The 20,370-nt window shown below is 31.4% G+C and overlaps 1 protein-coding gene and 1 long non-coding RNA gene across 2 annotated transcripts in view; one reads left to right on the top strand and one right to left on the bottom strand.

The window, feature by feature from the left end:
• The window catches only part of LOC143051943 (uncharacterized), a 216,958-nt gene that overhangs the window by 180,622 nt on the left and 15,966 nt on the right, over positions 1 to 20,370 (bottom strand). The gene's annotated exons all lie outside the window — the stretch shown is intronic.
• On the top strand, positions 1,642 to 13,984 carry LOC143051980 (uncharacterized). Its single transcript, XM_076224952.1, has 4 exons — positions 1,642 to 2,589; positions 11,241 to 11,673; positions 11,976 to 12,267; positions 13,932 to 13,984. The coding sequence occupies exons 2-4, from the start codon at positions 11,242 to 11,244 to the stop codon at positions 13,982 to 13,984; spliced, it is 777 nt and encodes a 258-aa protein (XP_076081067.1). The 5' UTR covers positions 1,642 to 2,589; position 11,241.

Raw genomic sequence — 20,370 nt, 5'->3', positions numbered from 1 at the left:
ATGGTGCCATTTTTAAATAAAGCTGTGGTTGTTAAAATTTTGCTTCTAATACATTTGCCAATACATATTAGAAAATTGTCCTGATCAAATGACCGATTTAAGGTCACATCAATTACAATTATCAAAAAAGTTGTCAAATTTGCAGTAAAATGTTGAAAAATATCTCAATATTGGTGAAAATTAATAAATATCCAAAAAGTAGTGAAATTGAGTGAAAAAATGTTACCGAGGAAATGTTGCAATTTTTAATAAAAGCTGTGGTGTTTCAATTTTACTTCTAATACGTTTTTTAATACATAGTAGAAAATCATCTTGATCAAATGACCGATTTAAGTTAACATCATATACAAATATCCAAAAAAATGTCAAATATACAGTAAAATGTTGAAAAATTATCAATAAAGGTCAAATCTGAATGAATATCCAAAAAGTAGTAAAATTTACAGAAAAAAATATTGACAAAATGGTGCAATTTATAAATAAAGCTGTGGTTTCAATTTTGTTTCTAACACAATTGCCAATACATATAAGAAAATTGTCTTGATGAAATGACCGATTTAAGGTAACATCATATACAATTATCCAAGAAATTGTCAAACTAACAGTAAAATGTTGAAAAATTTTCAATAAAGGTCAAATCTGAATGAATATCCAAAAAGTAGTAAATTTTAATGAAAACATATTATTGAGAAAATGGTGCAATTTTTAAATAAAGCTGTGGTTGTTTCAATTATGCTTCTAATACATTTGCCTATATATATTAGAAAATTTTCTTGATGAAATTACCTATTTAAGGTAACATCAAATAAAGTTATCAAAAAAATTGTCAAATTTACATTAACATGTTGAAAAATATCTTAATATTGGTAAAAATGAATGAATATAAAAAAATAGTGATATTTACTGAAAAAATGTTACCGAGGAAATGCTGCAATTTTTAAATAAAGCTGTGGTGTTTCAATTTTACTTCTAATACATTTTTCAATACATAGTAGAAAATTATCTTGATTGAATGACCGATTAAAGGCAACATCAATTACAATTATCTAACAAAATGTCAAATTTACAGTAAAATGATGAAAAATTATCAATAAATGCCAAATCTGAATTAACATCCAAAAAGTAGTAAAATTTACTGAAAAAATATTATTGGGAAAATGGTGCCATTTTTAAATAAAGCTGTGGTTGTTAAAATTTTGCTTCTAATACATTTGCCAATACATATTAGAAAATTGTCCTGATCAAATGACCGATTTAAGGTCACATCAATTACAATTATCAAAAAAGTTGTCAAATTTGCAGTAAAATGTTAAAAAATATCTCAATATTGGTGAAAATTAATAAATATCCTAAAAGTATTGAAATTGACTGAAAAAATGTTACCGAGGAAATGTTGCAATTTTTAATTAAAGCTGTGGTGTTTCAATTTTACTTCTAATACGTTTTTTAATACATAGTAGAAAATCATCTTGATCAAATGACCGATTTAAGGTAACATCATATACAAATATCCAAAAAAATGTCAAATATACAGTAAAATGTTGAAAAATATCTTAATATTGGTAAAAATGAATGAATATAAAAAAATAGTGATATTTACTGAAAAAATGTTACCGAGGAAATGCTGCAATTTTTAAAGGCAGTGCTTTCAGGCCTGACTTTTAAGTCATGAGGTACATCTTTTCATACGCAACGTCAATCAAATCTATGTAGGGGGTCTTTTGGCCAGGAATAGATCCGGAAATGTTCAATTTTCTCCTCATCTTTTTATAATATGATATGATTTTTGTTTCTTTCATTTACATTGGGGCTTAAAGTAACAATCAGTGTGTATTGTTCGTTTTAAAAAACTGTTTATTAATGTGTATTTTGCATTATAAGCAGTCAACCTGACTACAAACTATCAGGATCATTATTTATATTCCGTGTGTAAAGAGGTCGCGTCAATTTCGAGTGTTATCTGACATCTAAAGATATTTTAATTAGTTCAGACGTTGATATAACAATAAAAGGTCGACTGCACATGATTAATGTTGCATATTCTATTATTCAAAGCGGAATTCCGTTTATGAACGAGAAACCGTAAGCCTGTAGGGCGTTATCAATTTTGGAATTAGTTATGTATGTTGTCTACGTATTATCCTGGTTCCCGATACTACGTTCCGGGCATTACCTATTTGATGTGTACCATTACGATCAGCGAACCAGTCAATCTACGTGTGTGTGTGTGTACATGATTTCCCAATCGGCAATCCTCGGGTGACTCCGATTCTCTCTATATATCGGTACGGAATCGGCCGAGTTGTGACGATTGCATGAATTCCCGCCAAAATAACCGAATTACAGCTATGGAAAAAATAGTTCATAAAAGTTGCGTATAATGATATGCAATTTAATTATTAATCGTAATTTTTTTTTTATCTTTTTTGATAAGTATAATAAAATGGATTCCACAAAATACAAAATAGCATTATTTTACGAGGATTTCTCATAATTTTTCACTTCCGGGCGCAGTAATACGTATGTTTTGAACAAGCTCGCAGAATTTGACAGTCAAAGTGAATTGAGAAGAAAACAGTTAGATATCAGGTAAAACAATTTAATTGTACAGAACAAACAGATGCACTTCTCACAAATAGTATAGGCTTAATCATTTATAACTCTAGTCTAGTGTTTGAACGACGGCGGTGACCTACAACAATTGGTCAGTGACTGCTTGTACGGGTCATACTGGGTCAAGTCTAAATATGTAAACATATCCACGTGATATTAGGTAGAAAATATCTACCTATTTATCCTCCTTTATAAATCGTTTAACCAGATATATTCTCTTTCAAATACACATAAACACGAGTTGTATGAACGTTTCTTTTCTCTTGATGTAGACCTAGTGTTTTCTTGGCCTTAAACATTTGTTGATGTTTAGATTTTTGAACGACTGAATTATATACATGTAGACTGAAGACTAGGGCTGTACATAATAGTGCTAACTAGAAAAGAGGACTTCTACCTCTGCCATTTTGCTGCTACCATCATATGCATCAATTAACTGATGCGTTTGCCACTTTTGGATGAGCATGTAGTGACTAGTGTGTTCAAGTTCTTGTTAAGTTGTTTTGTATTAACCGCAAAAAAGAAGTAGAAGGTATACTATATTATCAGTGCACAAGATTCAATTAAGTATTTGTTATCCATCAAGTCATGTAATTTAACCTAAATAGATACATTTCAAGATGACTGTGATAGCATCAATTATGACATTGCTACATGTAGCTTCCCAATGAGAGTTAATTAAGGAAAAGCGTACTATTGTAGTATTAATTAGTAGCAAGTAATAACTCTGTGTCTTACTAACTATAGTATACACATAAAATATGTTAGGACCCGGTATATATAAAGGTGACAGTTGACCATTTGTATCGCTAGTTAATGATCTATCTTGAAACACATTCCTTCGAGTTATACTTGGAAACAATTTTATTGATCAGTCTTGGAATAAGTTTCTTGGAGATATACATGTACTTGGGAATAATATAATGATCTATCTTGGAATAAGTTTCTTGGAGATATACATGTACTTGGGAATAATATAATGATCTATCTTGGAATAAGTTACTTGGAGATATACATGTACTCGGAAATAATTTTTTGATTTATCTAGGAAAAAGTTTCTTGGAGACATACATGTACATGGAAATAGTTTATGCATCCAATGTTACAGAATAGTCTATTTATATTGTTAAGAAAAAGTTCTATGGTGTAAGAGTGTGTACCATGTCGAGGTTTAGAAAATCATTTATATATGGTGATTATCATCAAGGTTCAGATATATTTTCTGATATAAGTATAGGAAGACAATGTGTTCCAAACTGTATATCCTTTATTCTTTTTACTACAATTAATCCTGTGAGTAACTGGACAACTGAAGACCTAAATTGTACTTTACATGAGGGTGATGCTATGTACAAACACATTTGTCAGACATTAAATATTTCGCCAAGGTTCTTAACTGTGTCAGAATTACCTACTTTGTTACAAGTTGGAGGTAGTATATTTAAATTAAACAATGGCATTGACCAATTAATATATAGCGGAAATTTAAAGTCTCAATTGTATTATGTAGACACAAGTATAATGTGCTTGGAGTTTGCCATAAATTTAATTTTCCATTCAGCAGTGCATAATCAGGCATGTATAGTGATATTTTGTGACTGTGCTATAGCTATTATAAAAGATGGTAATAGGTATGCTGTGTATGATCCACATAGCCGTAATGAGTTTGGGTTTTGTTCTGGTGACGGAAAATGTTTGGTTTCTTTTCATGATAATTTGCAGTCTTTGTGTTCTTTTTTAAGAAATCTTTGTGGTACCCTCACTACAAGTGAGTTGCAAGAAATACAGTATGATATGGTGTGCATTAAGCTAACTAAAGCTAAACCATCAACAAAGAAAAACCACTCTTATAAAATTAAACTCCCCCCTAAAAAAAAACCATTAGACAAGAACAATATGAATTTTCCCATAGTTCAATTAAACCGTGTACACACAGATTTGAAAAATAGAGAAAAAGGGAATGGATCATCCGTTAAAAGAACACTGTCAAGTAGTACCATACATACCTATACAGACATTAATACAAAACGGAGAAAGATTAGCACAGATACTGGGTTATTACACATATTACATGAAAGTGAAGCAGAAAATAAAATGTTTTCAAATGTAAGCACATGTACTCCTAAGAATATAGAAAATAAAAATATAGCTTCTGATGAAGGTGTGATAATGAGTAAAAGGTCCTGCAGTTTAAAAGATGATACACCATCAGATATGACTTCAAAGCAAAGAGTTAAAAATAAGGGAAGTAATGCAGCTACAGGGAATAATAACCCTGAGATAGAGTTAATACAAGTGTCAGAACCATTTATTATATCTAATGCAGAGATAAGTGTTGCTGATAATACATGTACAAATATAGAGAACCAAAATGCAAATCTGTCCTCATACAATGTAGGCAGGCAAACTTGTACTATAGTCAATGATCTTGAAAAGTTGCAAGAGTGTTTCCAACTGTCTGTGAACAAGGGTCCTTCTTATGTTTGTACATCATGTAATCAGACCTGGTTTACAGAGAGTGTTTCTTTAGCAACATCTCTTAAATGTGATAAAAGCCTGTTAAGAAGATGTACCTCAGGGTTGGTATATGTGGACAATAAAGAATGGGTTTGCAGAACATGTAAAAAATATTTGGATACTGGGAAGGTACCTGAGTGTTCAGTTGGCAATGGTATGAAATTTCCAGATATTCCTACAGAATTGCAAGGTTTAACTGATTTAGAAGAACGGTTAATATCTCCAAGGATACCTTTTATGGTAATTCGACAGCAGCCAAGGGGAGGGCAGCTATCTCTAAAAGGGAATGTAGTAAATGTTCCTGCTGATATACAAAAAACAGTGAGGTCACTGCCTCGTATGCTAAATGATGATGAAACTATAAATATTAAGTTCAAGCGCAAAACGTCTTATCAACATTGTGTTGCTCATGAGATGGTTCGACCAAACAAAATAGTAAATGCAGTCAATTATTTAGTAAAAACAGCCCTTTTTAAAAGTGAAGGAATATCATTAAATGAGAACTGGTTAGACAGAAATAATATCATGCCACCTGTAAATGTAGGAAACAATAATGTAGTAGAACATCCCCCAAGGGACCCAAATTATAATGAAGATACAAATAATGATTCTGATAGTGATAACTGGACTGAAGAAACTGATCTTGACAGGAGAAATACAGGTAATATGGATACAGTTTTACAGCCAGTTGATTTCAGGGAATTTGGTAAAACACTAAATTTAGCACCCGGTGAAGGTAATACACCTTTAGGAATCTACCAAGACATCAATAGTGAGTTTCTGTCATTTCCTACAATATATTGTGGACAATCGCGCATGCCAAACAATAAACGTGTTGTCCCATTACATTACAGTACTATCTCCAAATGGGAACTGAGACATTATGATAGAAGAGTAGCTTTGTCCATACCAAATATATTCTTCAAATTAAAAAAAAATCAGTTAAAGCTCTTGCAGGATAAAATTCAGTTAGCAATGAGAAAATGTAAATTGCAAGGGAAAAACATTACTGTTCAGGATGTATTGGCTCCTGGTGCTGCAGACACTTTTGTTCGACATAAGGAAGGGTATCAAATTTTGAGAAATCTAAGGGGTTCTCCTGCTTATTGGGAAGCTGCTAAAAAAGATTTGTTTGCACTTATAAAACAGTTAGGGATACCAGCCTGGTTTTGCTCGCTTTCTGCTGCAGAAACACATTGGCTTAGTTTGTTACAATGTCTAGGTAGACTAGTTGACCATACAGAGTATTCAGAACTGCAAATAAACCTAATGCCCTGGCAAGAAAAGTGTAGGCTAATCAAGTCTGACCCTGTTACCTGTGCCCGTTATTTTGATTATAGAGTCCAAAAGTTCTTTAAAGATATTTTAATGGACGAATTAGTAAAACCACTAGGAGAGGTGACTGATTATTTTTATAGGGTTGAATTCCAGCAACGTGGGTCTCCACACATACACATGGTCCTATGGGTGAAGAATGCTCCTGATATATCAAATGATCAAGATGAAAGGATAGAGCAATTCATAGATGACCACATTACATGTTTAAAGCAGCCAGATCTCATTAATTTATTAGCTTATCAAACACATCGTCATGCTAGAACATGTAGAAAGAAGGGGAAGCCAATTTGCAGATTCAATTTTCCGCAACCTCCTATGTCTAAAACCAGAATATTGCAACCTATGTCTGCAGGAGAGCGTGAAGAGGCAAGTGATTGTGCAAATATATATGGTAAAATTACAAAGAAATTAGATGAATACAAATCTGGTAGTGACATCAGCTATGAAGATTTTCTAATTGAGCTCAAATTAAAAGAGTCTGAGTATATAAAGGCAATACGTTGGTCTATGACCAGACCAAGAGTGTTTCTAAAAAGAGAACTGTCAGAAATTAGGATTAACTCGTACAATCCTGTAATGTTAAAATGTTGGTCTGCTAATATAGATGTACAGTTTATACTAGATGCTTACTCATGTGCTGCATACATAGTATCATATGTATCAAAAGGTCAAAGAGGAATGTCAAATTTAATGTATAGGGCAGTGAAAGAGTGCAGAGAAAATAATTTTAGTATCCAACAAGAAATTCGCTGTGTCAGTAATAAATTCTTGACTCATGTTGAAATAGGAGCACAAGAAGCAGTGTATTTGGTATTACAAATGCCATTGCGTAAATCTTCTCGTAAGGTTATATTCATCAATACCAGTCCACCGCAAGAACGGTTGATTCTCCTAAAATCATATTCTGATTTAGAAGATGTGTCTAAAAGTTCAACTGATGTAGAAAGTGACAATTGGATAAAGAGATATGAAAGACGACCAAAAGCTCTAGATAAGTGGTGTTTAGCTGATTTTGTCTCGTGGTTTGAAATATCTTATCAAAAGGAAAAATTGAAAAGACAAGTTGTGACTGAAATTGATTTGCCTGAAACCAATGATATAGAAAACGAAGATGACAATCCACATGATCCAAATGAACATGAGCTATCAGAAGCAATCCAATCAAGAACAGAATACAACATGGCTGATGGTGGAATATTGAGAAAAAGACAATTCCAAAAGGTTCTGCGATATGTCAGATACAATGAGAAAAATGATCCTACCAATCATTATCGAGAACTAATTATGTTGTTTCACCATTGGAGAAAAGAAGTAAATGATATACCAACATCTTTACAGGAAGTATATGCCCTATATAAACACCATGAAAATACGATCAAAGAAACAAGAAATGCATATGAAAGAAACAGGAAAGTCTTGGAAATAGTTGAAATGAATGCAGAAAACAGAGATGATAATGATGAATCTATAGATACGCAGTTCATGCCTGAATGTTTGCACACTGATGAACAAGACATGTATGAGGGTCAGACATTAACTGAACGCTATGGTTGCTTTGATCCGGGGAAACAGCTGACACATGATGTAGGTGCAGATATGGGTGTTACTAGAAAACAAATAGAAGATGATGACTATATGTTAAATAAGATACCAGAGTCCCAGTATAGACAGATTGTTAGCACTTTGAATAATGAGCAGAAAGTGTTTTTTTATCATATATTGCACTGGTTCAAAATTAAAACTGACCCCTTGTATAATTTTCTGTCTGGTGGTGCAGGTGTGGGAAAGTCAGTTGTGACAAAAGCTATCTATCAAGCTTTAATTCGCTGTTTAAATGCATATCCAGGTGCAAATCCAGATGAAGTAAAGGTATTGCTATGTGCACCAACAGGAAAAGCTGCCCACAATATCAATGGCAATACTATTCATTCCACATTCTGCATACCTGCTAGTAAAGGATTTCAATACAAACCCCTAGACATGGAGCAATTAAATGTTTATCGCCTTAAATATAAGGAGTTGAAAGTGGTCTTGATAGATGAAATATCTATGGTTGGTTGTAAAATGTTTAATTTCATAAACTGTCGGTTACAAGAAATAATGGGAACTCAAAGTATATTTGGTGGTGTTAGCATTATAGCTATAGGCGACTTGTATCAGTTAAAACCAGTTATGGATAATTGGATATTTTCACCATTTTGTAATGAATATGGGTTTGCCAATTTATGGCAAGATAATTTTACTCTGTATGAACTCCAAACTGTTATGCGTCAACAGGAAGATGGTGAGTTTGCAAATCTGTTAAATCGCTTACGTGAGGGTTTACAGTCTGAATCAGATATCACAGTCTTACAAAGTAGGGTTATAGAATTTGAAAGTGACACAATACAGGAGTACCAACATCTATACACCACTAGAGCAGAGGTTGAACAATACAATAACAAAATATTTGAGTTGTCAACAACAAAGAATGCATATATAGAAAGCATTGACATAGTAACTGGTGATGTAAACATTACTTTGCACAAAACAATCCTTGAAAAAATACCACAAAATGATCCTTCTAAAACCATGGGTTTGCAAACTATACTAAAATTAGCTGAAAATCTGAATGCAGATATCTGCACAAATATAAGTATAGAAGATGGCTTGACCAATGGAGCTTCATGCTGTATCAAGTTCTTAGATTATCGTGTAGAAGGTTCAAAGCGTTGTAGCATAATATGGGTTCTATTTGACGATGTTAACATAGGAATGCAACAAAGACAAAAATACAGTTATCTTAGAAACACCAATGTTGAACCATCTTGGACACCTGTCTTTGAAATAACCCGTAAATTTAGAGTTGGCTACAACTCAGGCTACCAAATAATCAGACGTCAATTCCCATTACGCTTATCAGCTGCGAAAACAATACACAAATCCCAAGGAAGTACATTAAATAATGTAGTTGTCAACTTCAGTAATAGAAAGAATTGCCATATGCACTATGTTGGTCTAAGCCGAGTACGTAGTTTGTCAGGTCTGCATATTTTAAATCTATATGAAGAGAAAATATCAGTTTCCACAGATGTAATGATAGAAATGGACAGACTGAGGTCCACAGCTAACTTATCTCTGGTAATACCCACTCTGTCATATAGTGAAAATATGATTACCATAGTGTTCCACAATATTAGATCCTTGCATCTACATATACACGAATTAAAGAAGGAAAATAACATATTACAAAGTGATGCAATTGGCATTGCTGAAACACGGCTCCACTTAGCAGACCAAGATGGGGATTATGGGCTCCCAAATTTTACAATTTATAGGAACGACTGTGAGGCAAGACCAGGAGCAAGACCATACCATGGATCTGTTGTTTATGGTAGAAATTGTGTCACATTCGAGAAAAAGATAACATACAGACAAATAGAAGTAACATCTGTTATAATATGCAAGAATAACTTCAGGCTAAGAGCATTGTTTATATATAGTCCACCTAAAATTGCAAGTGGCAATAACTTCAAACTTTTATTAGACAGTCTTGCCTGTACTATCCCCCTTGGAGAAAAAACTGTTATACTTGGTGATTTTAACATAGATTCACAAAAAGATGATGTATTGAAAAAAATATTTTCAAATTTGAATTATACTGAACTGCCTATTCACATAACAACAGACTATCAGAGCAGTCTTGATCGAATATTCACAAACATTGAAAATGATGATTTAAAGTATGGTGCATTAGAATCTTACTACTCTGATCACAAACCTATATACATGTGCCTGCCTGTTTAGTAAATGATGAATATATATATAGTAAGATAAGAACTATTTAACTGTAATGGCTATGGTTATACCCTGAGGCAAAAGATATCTATATACATAGGTTATCTTTACTCAATCAATCAAATAGATCTCCAAAATTAACCACTTGACAGTACATGTATGAGGAGAATTTGCATTTAACATATTTTATGTCATCAGCTTCACCAGAATATTACTTATGATATATAAAACCATTACCCCACCTTGAAGTTGAATAGTCGTTCCCTTACTATTATGAGTAAATAAGTTAAACAGCCTGGTATTGTGGCATATGTAAATATAAGTTTTTATTCTGAAAATTACATTATGTTCATGTTATACAGTATGAAAATGTGTGTTCAAGTACTTGTACAGTCAACTATTAATCACTAAACACTACATATTATAAATAACTAAAATATGCATCAGGTTCAGGTCATTGACCTGAACTATATATATATATACTAATCAATACCTCTGCATTCCTGCAGTTAGTATTGACAAGCTAAAAAGTAAGTATAATGCTATACTTGTATACATGTACACATCATGACATGTAATTGATAAAATTGAGAAAGGAAATGGTGAATATGTCAAAGCGACAACCACCCGACCATAGAGCAAACAACAGCCGAAGGCAACCAATGGGTCTTCAATGTAGCGAGAATTCCCGCACCCGTAGGTGTCCTTCAGCTGGCCCCTAAAATATGCATAATAGTACAGTGATAATGGACGTCATACTAAACTCCGAATTATACACAAGATATCTAGCTGAGAGGAATCTAAATAACATTCACACTACATCAATATACTCTCGTAATAACTACTTCATTTGTTTATTAATATATCTCTGAATTAGTCTGAAATAATTGAATTCAGTACCAAGCTATCTTCTTGATAACCTATATGTTTAAATATCCATATTAGACTTACTAATTTAACAAGCTTATATATAATACTTTGCATTTTACTTTCAGAATGAACACTATACAAGCTCTCAAGACAAATGGAAGGAACCAACCCTACCATGTACCACTTAAGGCAACTGTTGTAAAACAAGGCCAAACAAGGAACTACCAGCTAGATGGTAAAAGCAAATCCACCACCAAAATGGGCCTTGCCGATGTTACTGGAGCCATGCTGGCTCTTTGTTATGATGAAGGAAAAGTTACCATGATGAAAGAGGGCAACCAAATAATGATGAGAAACTACATTTACAGGGACAATACCATCATTATAACCAGCCAAACAAAACTATCAAGGACATCGGCAATGGGTAGTATACCTACTGGATACCTGACGACAGCAAAGACCCTGATAGAGGACGTAGATAGTCCAACTATGATGATAAGTGCTGCCAAAACAGCAGGATTAGGCCAGGCTGTTTCTATAATAGCAAAAGTGGTTAAGGTAATAATCATATAGATCACAGAACCAATGTTGATTAAAATAATCATCAATAGAAAAATAACAAATAATAGATAAATCTTTTAAAAAAAACATAAAGTTGAACAATATACTTGAAATCATAGTTTAATATTGCATCAATTGATTACATAGATAGTAATGGCAGAGTGATTGTTCAAAATAGTCTGATATGCTGGTAAATACTATTAATTATTTTCTTTAAAGCACTATATTAAAACATTGTTTAGATATCAAGTTAATAGCATGTATGTTCAATTGTAAAATGATTCTATATATATTTACAGGAAGAAGCTACTACTCAGAAAACACTATCCAAAACTCAGGAAAAGGTTGATTACAAGGCCATTACCCTTAAAGATGACAGTGGTGAAATCAAACTGTCACTTTGGAGACAGCATGCCAGTCTTGCCCTTTCAGTTGGGGAGTTTTACTATATAGCTAATGTGAAGACTCATGTGTTCAACAATGAAATGTCACTGAACAATACATACAACACTAAAATAGAGGTTAGTAAGAAACATATATATATATATAACATCACTGAAAAGACATTTATTGTCGAAATCCGGATATGTTGTACTAAAGAAATATTGACACAACATCCTGTCCACAAGTTAACAACTTTTTTTTTTCTGTGACGTATTAAATTTATATTAAGATCCAGTTTGTTACATCTTGTGATCAATTTTATTTGGCAATCGTCAATGGCAGTCAGCAGGGTTAAAGAACATCAGTTGTTCGACCTGTTAGTCAAATGCGTTTTGTTTAAATATACTTTTTCACTCTTTTGGTCTTTTGGAAAATGTTGTTTGTGCTGTTTTTAGACCCTTCTACAACGAAATTTGTTTGACATGCACACGTATAAAAATTGCAGTTTTTATCCAACGCAGTCATAGGTTTGAACGTAGTTTTCAATTTAGACTCCTATATATATATATACATATAAATTGTTACTGTCATCTACTATTGTGGGTTATATTTACTGTGGAGTTTTACGTTCTGCCAAAGGCAACTAATATACAAACGTTTGACAAAGGCATATGAGGTTCTTCGTGACAATGAAATCCACAAAAATAATTATTTAACAAATGATAATCAGATTCTACAAAACAGTTGTACTAGTCAAAGAGGACAAAAAGACAATAACAGTAGAACAACAATATATAAAAAGAGCAAAATAAGCAAAAATAGAGAATGTAACAAACTCCTAAAATAGGTTTGTTAAAACAGAGCACATGTCATCTAACTCATAATTAGATATAAGAAAATGTGGTGTGATTTGCAATGTGACAACAATACAAGTCACATATTGTCAAATTTAGCCATCAATTACAAGGTCAGCACCTTTAATTTGTAAGGCAAAAACTTCCAAAAATACCGATATTGCATGCTACATTGTGTATACTGTAAGACGATATTGATAGTTGCATACAACAATCACCAGTTATATGTAAAAGAACCAGTATGTAGTACACAATTAATATAATCCATATAGAAGTCTAAAAACAAATGTAACCAATCATACTAATAACAACACAATATTTCAGATTAGAGAGTAAGAAGTATTAATGTAATAGTAGATGGCTATTACATGGAAGACAATCATATAGTGTTGGTATGTAATATACCAGGAACAGAAGAATACAAAGATTATAAAATTGAAGAAGACCTGATGTCATCCATTGTTGGTGATGGAGAAGAGGTAGACACTGTCCTACCCCCACTACTACCTCTGTCTGTTATGATAGAGGTAAAAGGAAACGACAGTGAAATACTGACAATTAATATATGTTAAATTACAGAATTTAGTATAGCTGCTGTTTGACAGTGTTCTCCCCAGATATATTTATTAAGGGCATACAATATAGTTTTCAAATAGCATTTATTTTTTATCTGATTTAATCAAATATGTAACAAAAAATATATATCAACTTTAATAAATATCAACATTTGCTGTCTATATATCAATATGAAAAAAAATATGCACTATTTGCAATATACAGTTCATAAAATTTGGTCCACATAATCCCCCTGCAAAATGAAACAAAATGTTGTTTTAAAAAATAGGGGTCCATGCACTTGCAATCAAATTAAATTAGTTTAATTGATAAGAATCGGTAGAAAAATGCATCTTTTCCCGATATGTCACAATTAGACGTCTCTAAAACAACATCTTACGTTAGAAACATCATTACCACCCTTGTTAGCATCATGGTTAATGTACAATCTTTTTCTTAAAGTATTAAAGAATCCCATCCATATAATAATCTGTAAAGAAAAGTACTTAAGATAGCATCACATTTTACAATAGATCATCAAATATCAATGAAGGTTCTGGGGAGAACACTAGCTATTTTTCCAACATATATTATAAATATTATCTGCCCATGCAAACTTGGTTGTGATATGACATAGTATACCTTGTATATTTTCCAACATATATTATAAATATTATCTGCCCATGTAAACTTGGTTGTGATATGACATAGTATACCTTGTATACAAATACATGATTATATGAATGAATATTGTTACTTGGTGCAAATATCTATGGATAATCTGTTAACATAAAGTTATAAATTTTACAAAGGTTATGAGTCTATATAAAAGGTTATCCTGAAATAAATAAACGATAGCATGACAAGCTTATATATATTACATATCATACTGATAACTATTATTTATTGCATGTTCAGTCTCAGGCACTAAACTAACTTCCAATGATGATGTGGGATGGGATGTAAAAATAATGCAAATATTAAACTTTCCAACAGTATTAGATTTAAAGACATGTCCAAAGGGTACAATCTTGATAGTAACTTTATTGGATAAGTCAAATATTATAGTTGATTTTTATATGTATATATGTTGAAATTATTATGTAGTTTTTAGAAGATATTTTTACTTTGTGATGCATTTTTATGAAGTCTTCAGAAGATATTGTTACTTTGTGATACATTTTATGAAGTTTTTAGAAGATATTGTTACTTTGTGATTCATATTTATGAAGTTTTTAGAAGATATTTTTACTTTGTGATGCATATGTACATCACTATGATGTCCATTGTTCATGTTGTTACTGAAGATATTTAGAGATATGGCTAGATGCTTGCCTATTGCTTTACACACACACAGTTATCATATGTATGTATATGTTGAAATAACTAAAGTTCTAAGAAATTTATAATATTTGGTGCTACATATGTGCATCTAAAGGATGCAACATAGATACATAGAGCTTTAGCAAGTAATATTTCTAAATGTATGATAAACTATTGTTAACTTTTTCTTATATGTATATATGTTGACATATTTATGTAGTTTTTAGAAGAATTTCACTGTGAGATGCATATATGCATCATAATGATGCACTATTGTTACTATAGACACCATGAGATATGACTAGATACTAAACTTTATTTACACACATTTAGTTGTCATGTGTATGTATATGTTGAACTAATCTAAGTTATAAGTCAATCTATTATATTTTGCAACTATAAAATGCTTAAGTATTTTATGAAACATGAAGCTTCAGAAAGACAATATTTAACTTACATATATCTTTATAACAAAAAACATATATCCATATAAATTATTATTATGTCATATGTATCGTAAACTATGTATACAACTACAATAATATTCACTTCCTGGAATATAAATTATTTATAACACAACTTCGTCATATAACTGTAAACATATATTATACAAAACCAAGAGTTACAAAAAATATCCCAAATAATTATGATATACAGATCTCAAACCCAACACAGTCAATACATATATATCACATATAATAAACACCAATATAAGCAGAACATTAGAATAATATGATTTGAAAAAATAAATACCCCAGGTTGGGTCCAGCAAATCAAAATACATACATGTATATATGAAAATAAAAGTATTATATATTCACTAACATCTATTGCCAGGTGGAGAGCAACTACAAAATAAAACCTAATATGTAATACATGTACTAACATTTGTTGCCAGGTGGAGAGCAACTACAAAATAAAACCTAATATGTAATACATGTACTAACATTTGTTGCCAGGTGGAGAGCAACTACAAAATAAAACCTAATATGTAATACATGTACTAACATTTGTTGCAAGGTGGAGAGCAACTTCAAAATAAAACCTAATATGTAATACATGTACTAACATTTGTTGCCAGGTGGAGAGCAACTTCAAAATAAAACCTAATATGTAATACATGTACTAACATTTGTTGCCAGGTGGAGAGCAACTTCAAAATAAAACCTAATATGTAATACATGTACTAACATTTGTTGCCAGGTGGAGAGCAACTTCAAAATAAAACCTAATATGTAATACATGTACTAACATTTGTTGCCAGGTGGAGAGCAACATCAAAATAAGACCTAATATGTAATACATGTTATATATCTGATTACAATGAATGTTTGGTTCAGATTATACAGACAAATGTTAAAGGACTACAAATATAATCATTTGTATGAACAAATCTAAAATGTTGTCATTCAGTACTACCAAGTATAAGGATAATTATGCTACTATATATGTTCCTATATACAGAGTAAATGTAATTTTTATACCCATATACTACACTAAAAATCACTCCAAAAAGAAGTTGCTAAGTGAATGCAACTATTATAAGTCTAAATACTATTAATTACTATTTTATACACACTCTATCTTTGTTGCCAGGTTGAAAATATAATCAAAATAGCAAGAAATCCACAATTAACTAACAAATTATAGTGCAATGTAAATAGTCCTTTTCATGATATCATCTATTTTATACAAAACCATTAAAATAACATATCTCTCATCATAAGTTACAGTATTATTATTTAATGTTAATGTTTTTATGAAATACTACTTATCAATTAAGATGTGCAATACAAGATTATATATTTACATGAAGATATACTTTGTTAAAAGTGTAGCTCATATCTACCTCATTGTTAAAATTTACATTGCTATAAATTTGAGATTGTCAGTATGTTGCCATAGTTACAAGATTATATATTTACATGAAGATATACTTTGTTAAAAGTGTAGCTTATATCTACCTCATTGTTAAAATTTACATTGCTATAAATTTGAGATTGTCAGTATGTTGCCATTGTTTACAAATAAATATAATATAACATCTCAATGCAAAATGTATTTTATAATATGGCCACTATATCAATTATCATCCATGCAAAAGTAGAAACTTAGTATAGCCAATATATAAATCAACAGATACACAATAAACTATGTGTAAGTCAGTTATATCAACCAGTCATACAAATTGATCATAAACATCAAAGTGCACTAAGATTAAATACCAACTTCCTAGTTCAAATACTATACCGTGACCTGTGTTGCATAAACATTGCATATAGCTCACCATATTCTAATATTCTGGGGTATCCAAGGATAACTGGTAAATACCATCATACATAAAAGATGGACAAATACATAAGTGCAACAGGATATTCTTGCATAGTTCTATAGTACCAAATCAACACTTAATATAAAAGACAAACACAAATATTACTTATCAAAGTTTAGCTGAAAGTATATCCATATATTTTTGAACCACAGGTCGTTCCAATATAGATCCTTATAAATACAAAGATGTAGTATGATTGCCAATGAAACGACTGTAATTCATGACTACCAGTAACCAACCACATTTGCAAACTTGAATAAAATGCAGTTAACAAATTGTATTTATTACTATCAAAAAAATACCACACTATATACTAAAGTATAACAGTATTTGACTATAAGTATGTTTAAAAAAGTACCAGCTGGACACAATGTACTATATAAAAAAGAATATTTGGTGTAGTATGATTGCCAATGAGACAACTGTCCACAAAAGACCAAAATGACAGACATTAACAACTATAGGTCAGCGTACGCCTTTCAACAATAATCAAAGCCCATACCGCATAGTCAGCTATAAAAGCATAAGTTCATATAAAAGTAAGAAAAATCGCCTCCATATAATCTTTGGAATATAACATTAAAAAAAACCTGGTTTACTAACATCTAAGGAAACCATAGAATTGGAATAAAAATACACACAACCTTTAATTAACTGCCTTTACAGCGCCTTCGCGCTTTGATTATTATTAATACTAAGTATAAAAATTGATATTAAACCTGAAATTACCATTAATAGCCCTTAACTTCAGGGTACCCAAAGCGCCCAGTGTAGCCAGATAGCCATCCCTTCCATTTTGTGACATACTGTTTAATATAGCCGACTAACGCCGCGGGGTACACAAATCGCCCAGTTCTAAGGGTGGATTTGGATTATTGCAAAAAAACAGTTGCAACACCATTGTTATTTTTTTGATTAAGTAAACTACACCTAGTGTTTTTCACACATACATTTGGCGTGCATACAAGCCGGGAGGGGAACCCAAATCGCCCGGAAGTGAATAGACTAAACTAAAAAAAAAAAATTCAATTAAAATTTGATGAAATTCTAATAAAATAATACAATACATGTATATACAACCTACCTCAAATATAGAACCTTTACGTACTGATCGTTTAGTGTAGCATGATGGACAACGAAATTCTTCTTTATCACTATTGTCAGTTCTATTAACAATTTTTATTTTAATTCCACATAGCACACACATCATCACGCTAAAAAAAAAAGTAATGAAAAGAGAAGATTGCAGAAATGTCTACATTTTGTTGATATTATTTATTACATATTTGATGAATGATGATATCATTTGTTGACGTATTGCTACCGCTATCATGATGATTTAAATTAATCAAGGTACTGACTGATACTAAAATTTTATATCTTTTTTGATAATTTTAGAAATCTACCATATTCTATAGGTAATTATATTGACAGTAAAAACAGACCTGTCATTGGTTTAATAATATTTTTTCTACATTTGCCTATACATTTGAGAACGTTTTAGATAATTTTAGAAATCGACCATATTCTATAGATAATTATATTGACAGTAAAAACAGACCTGTCATTGGTTCAATAATATTTTTTCTACATTTGCCTAAAAAGGTGATAACGTTTTTAATAATTTTAGAAATCGATCATATTCTATAGACAATTATATTGACAGTAAAAACAGACCTATCATTGGTTCAAAATTGTTTTTTCTACATTTGCCTATAAATTTGATAACGTTTTCGATAATTTAAGAAACCGACCTGCCATTGGTTTAATAATATTTTTTTTCTACATTTGCCTAAACACTCAATATAATGACAGTCAAAATGACGATCGTGTCATGTTTTCAAGCTCTGGTGGCTGTATCATTTCTATTGATGGAAGCCAGGATTCATCTGATGTGGAGATTAAAGACTTTAGTATAAGTAACTCTAAAGAAGAAACTGAAACCCTCCAACCACACCACAATGACTGGTTTACTTTCAAAAATAATTATATACAGAGTATACTTGTCAAATCACGAACACACGAAGTTGTAAGTTTAATGAGAACTAATTTAATTCAAACAATCACATGAATTGATTGATTGATTGTTGGTTGCTTTACGCCGCATTAGCACAAAAAGTCTATATCGCGGCGAGAGCTAATTCAAATTAGTTATTACTAGATGTCGTAATGTTCATACTAGAATAACATACGAGTATCTTTTAAAAAATGAAGATGAACCACAATGTGTACCTTGCAACTGCATGTATACTATTAAACATGTTTTAATTAATTGTATTGACTTTGCTGATATTCGTTAGAAGCATTTCAATGTCAATAATATGTATTATTTATTCAATAATGTGACATTTACAAATATTGTTGCATTTAAAAAAAAATGAAATTTATTATAGAAGATAAAAATGTTATTGTATTTAAGTCGTTTTTAATTTTTATCACGTTATCTTACTGCTGTTCATTTGACCCATTACAAAGTCAACTACAAAAGCCTCAGATTTCAAAAAGTAACAGCATGCGGTCCTTTTATTCAAAGAAATCGAATGTGTCGAAATTATTTTAAGCATCATACCTCCTGATCAAGAGATTTCACTGACCTATGACCTTGACATTGAGGTCAAAGGTCATATATTCTAAATTTTTAAATTTCGCTTGTAATCTATATTCAAAAGAAACATGTCAGTATTCTCGTCAAAAACTAACAAAACCTTTAAATAGACTTATTGTAAAGGGATACAGTTACGATACTGTTGTAAGTCATTAAAGACTGCATATTTTTGGTAGGGTCTTTGCATCGGAACTAACTCCTGAACGGTAAAAGTCAAAATCGTCATTATTGAACTTGACCTTCATTTTGTCATCAGTAACATCATATAAAAATTTGGGAAGCTTTGGTAGAACCATTCATGCGTAAATGCACGGACACGACTGGAAACTCCATTTTTCAATCTTTCAAGAACTATAACTCCTGAACGGTAAAAGTCAAAATCGTCATTATTGAACTTGACCTTCATTTTGTCATCAGTAACAACATATTAAAATTTGGGAAGCTTTAGTAAGTTCATGCGTAAATGCACGGACACGACTGGAAACTCCATATTTCAATCTTTCAAGAACCATAACTCCTGAACGGTAAAAGTCAAAATCGTCATTATTGAACTTGACCTTCATTTTGTCATCAGTTACAACATATTAAAATTCTAAAAGCTTTGGTTGAACGGTTCATTAGTTAATGCACGGACAATATTT

This window comes from Mytilus galloprovincialis, chromosome 11 (assembly GCF_965363235.1).
Source record: "Mytilus galloprovincialis chromosome 11, xbMytGall1.hap1.1, whole genome shotgun sequence".
Classification (NCBI taxonomy): Eukaryota; Metazoa; Mollusca; class Bivalvia; order Mytilida; family Mytilidae; genus Mytilus; species Mytilus galloprovincialis.
The sequence above is the reverse complement of the archived record's forward strand: the minus strand, read 5'-3'. Positions and strand labels throughout refer to the sequence as shown.

Bases quoted from the DNA above. Each gene is read 5' to 3' on its own strand.
- LOC143051980 (XM_076224952.1), top strand. From the start codon at position 11,242: ATGAACACTATACAAGCTCTCAAGACAAATGGAAGGAACCAACCCTAC. The intron at 11,674-11,975 runs GTAATAATCATA...ATATATTTACAG, and splicing joins TAATAGCAAAAGTGGTTAAG to GAAGAAGCTACTACTCAGAA. The intron at 12,268-13,931 runs GTACTAAAGAAA...TTTTTCTTAAAG, and splicing joins TGTCGAAATCCGGATATGTT to TATTAAAGAATCCCATCCAT.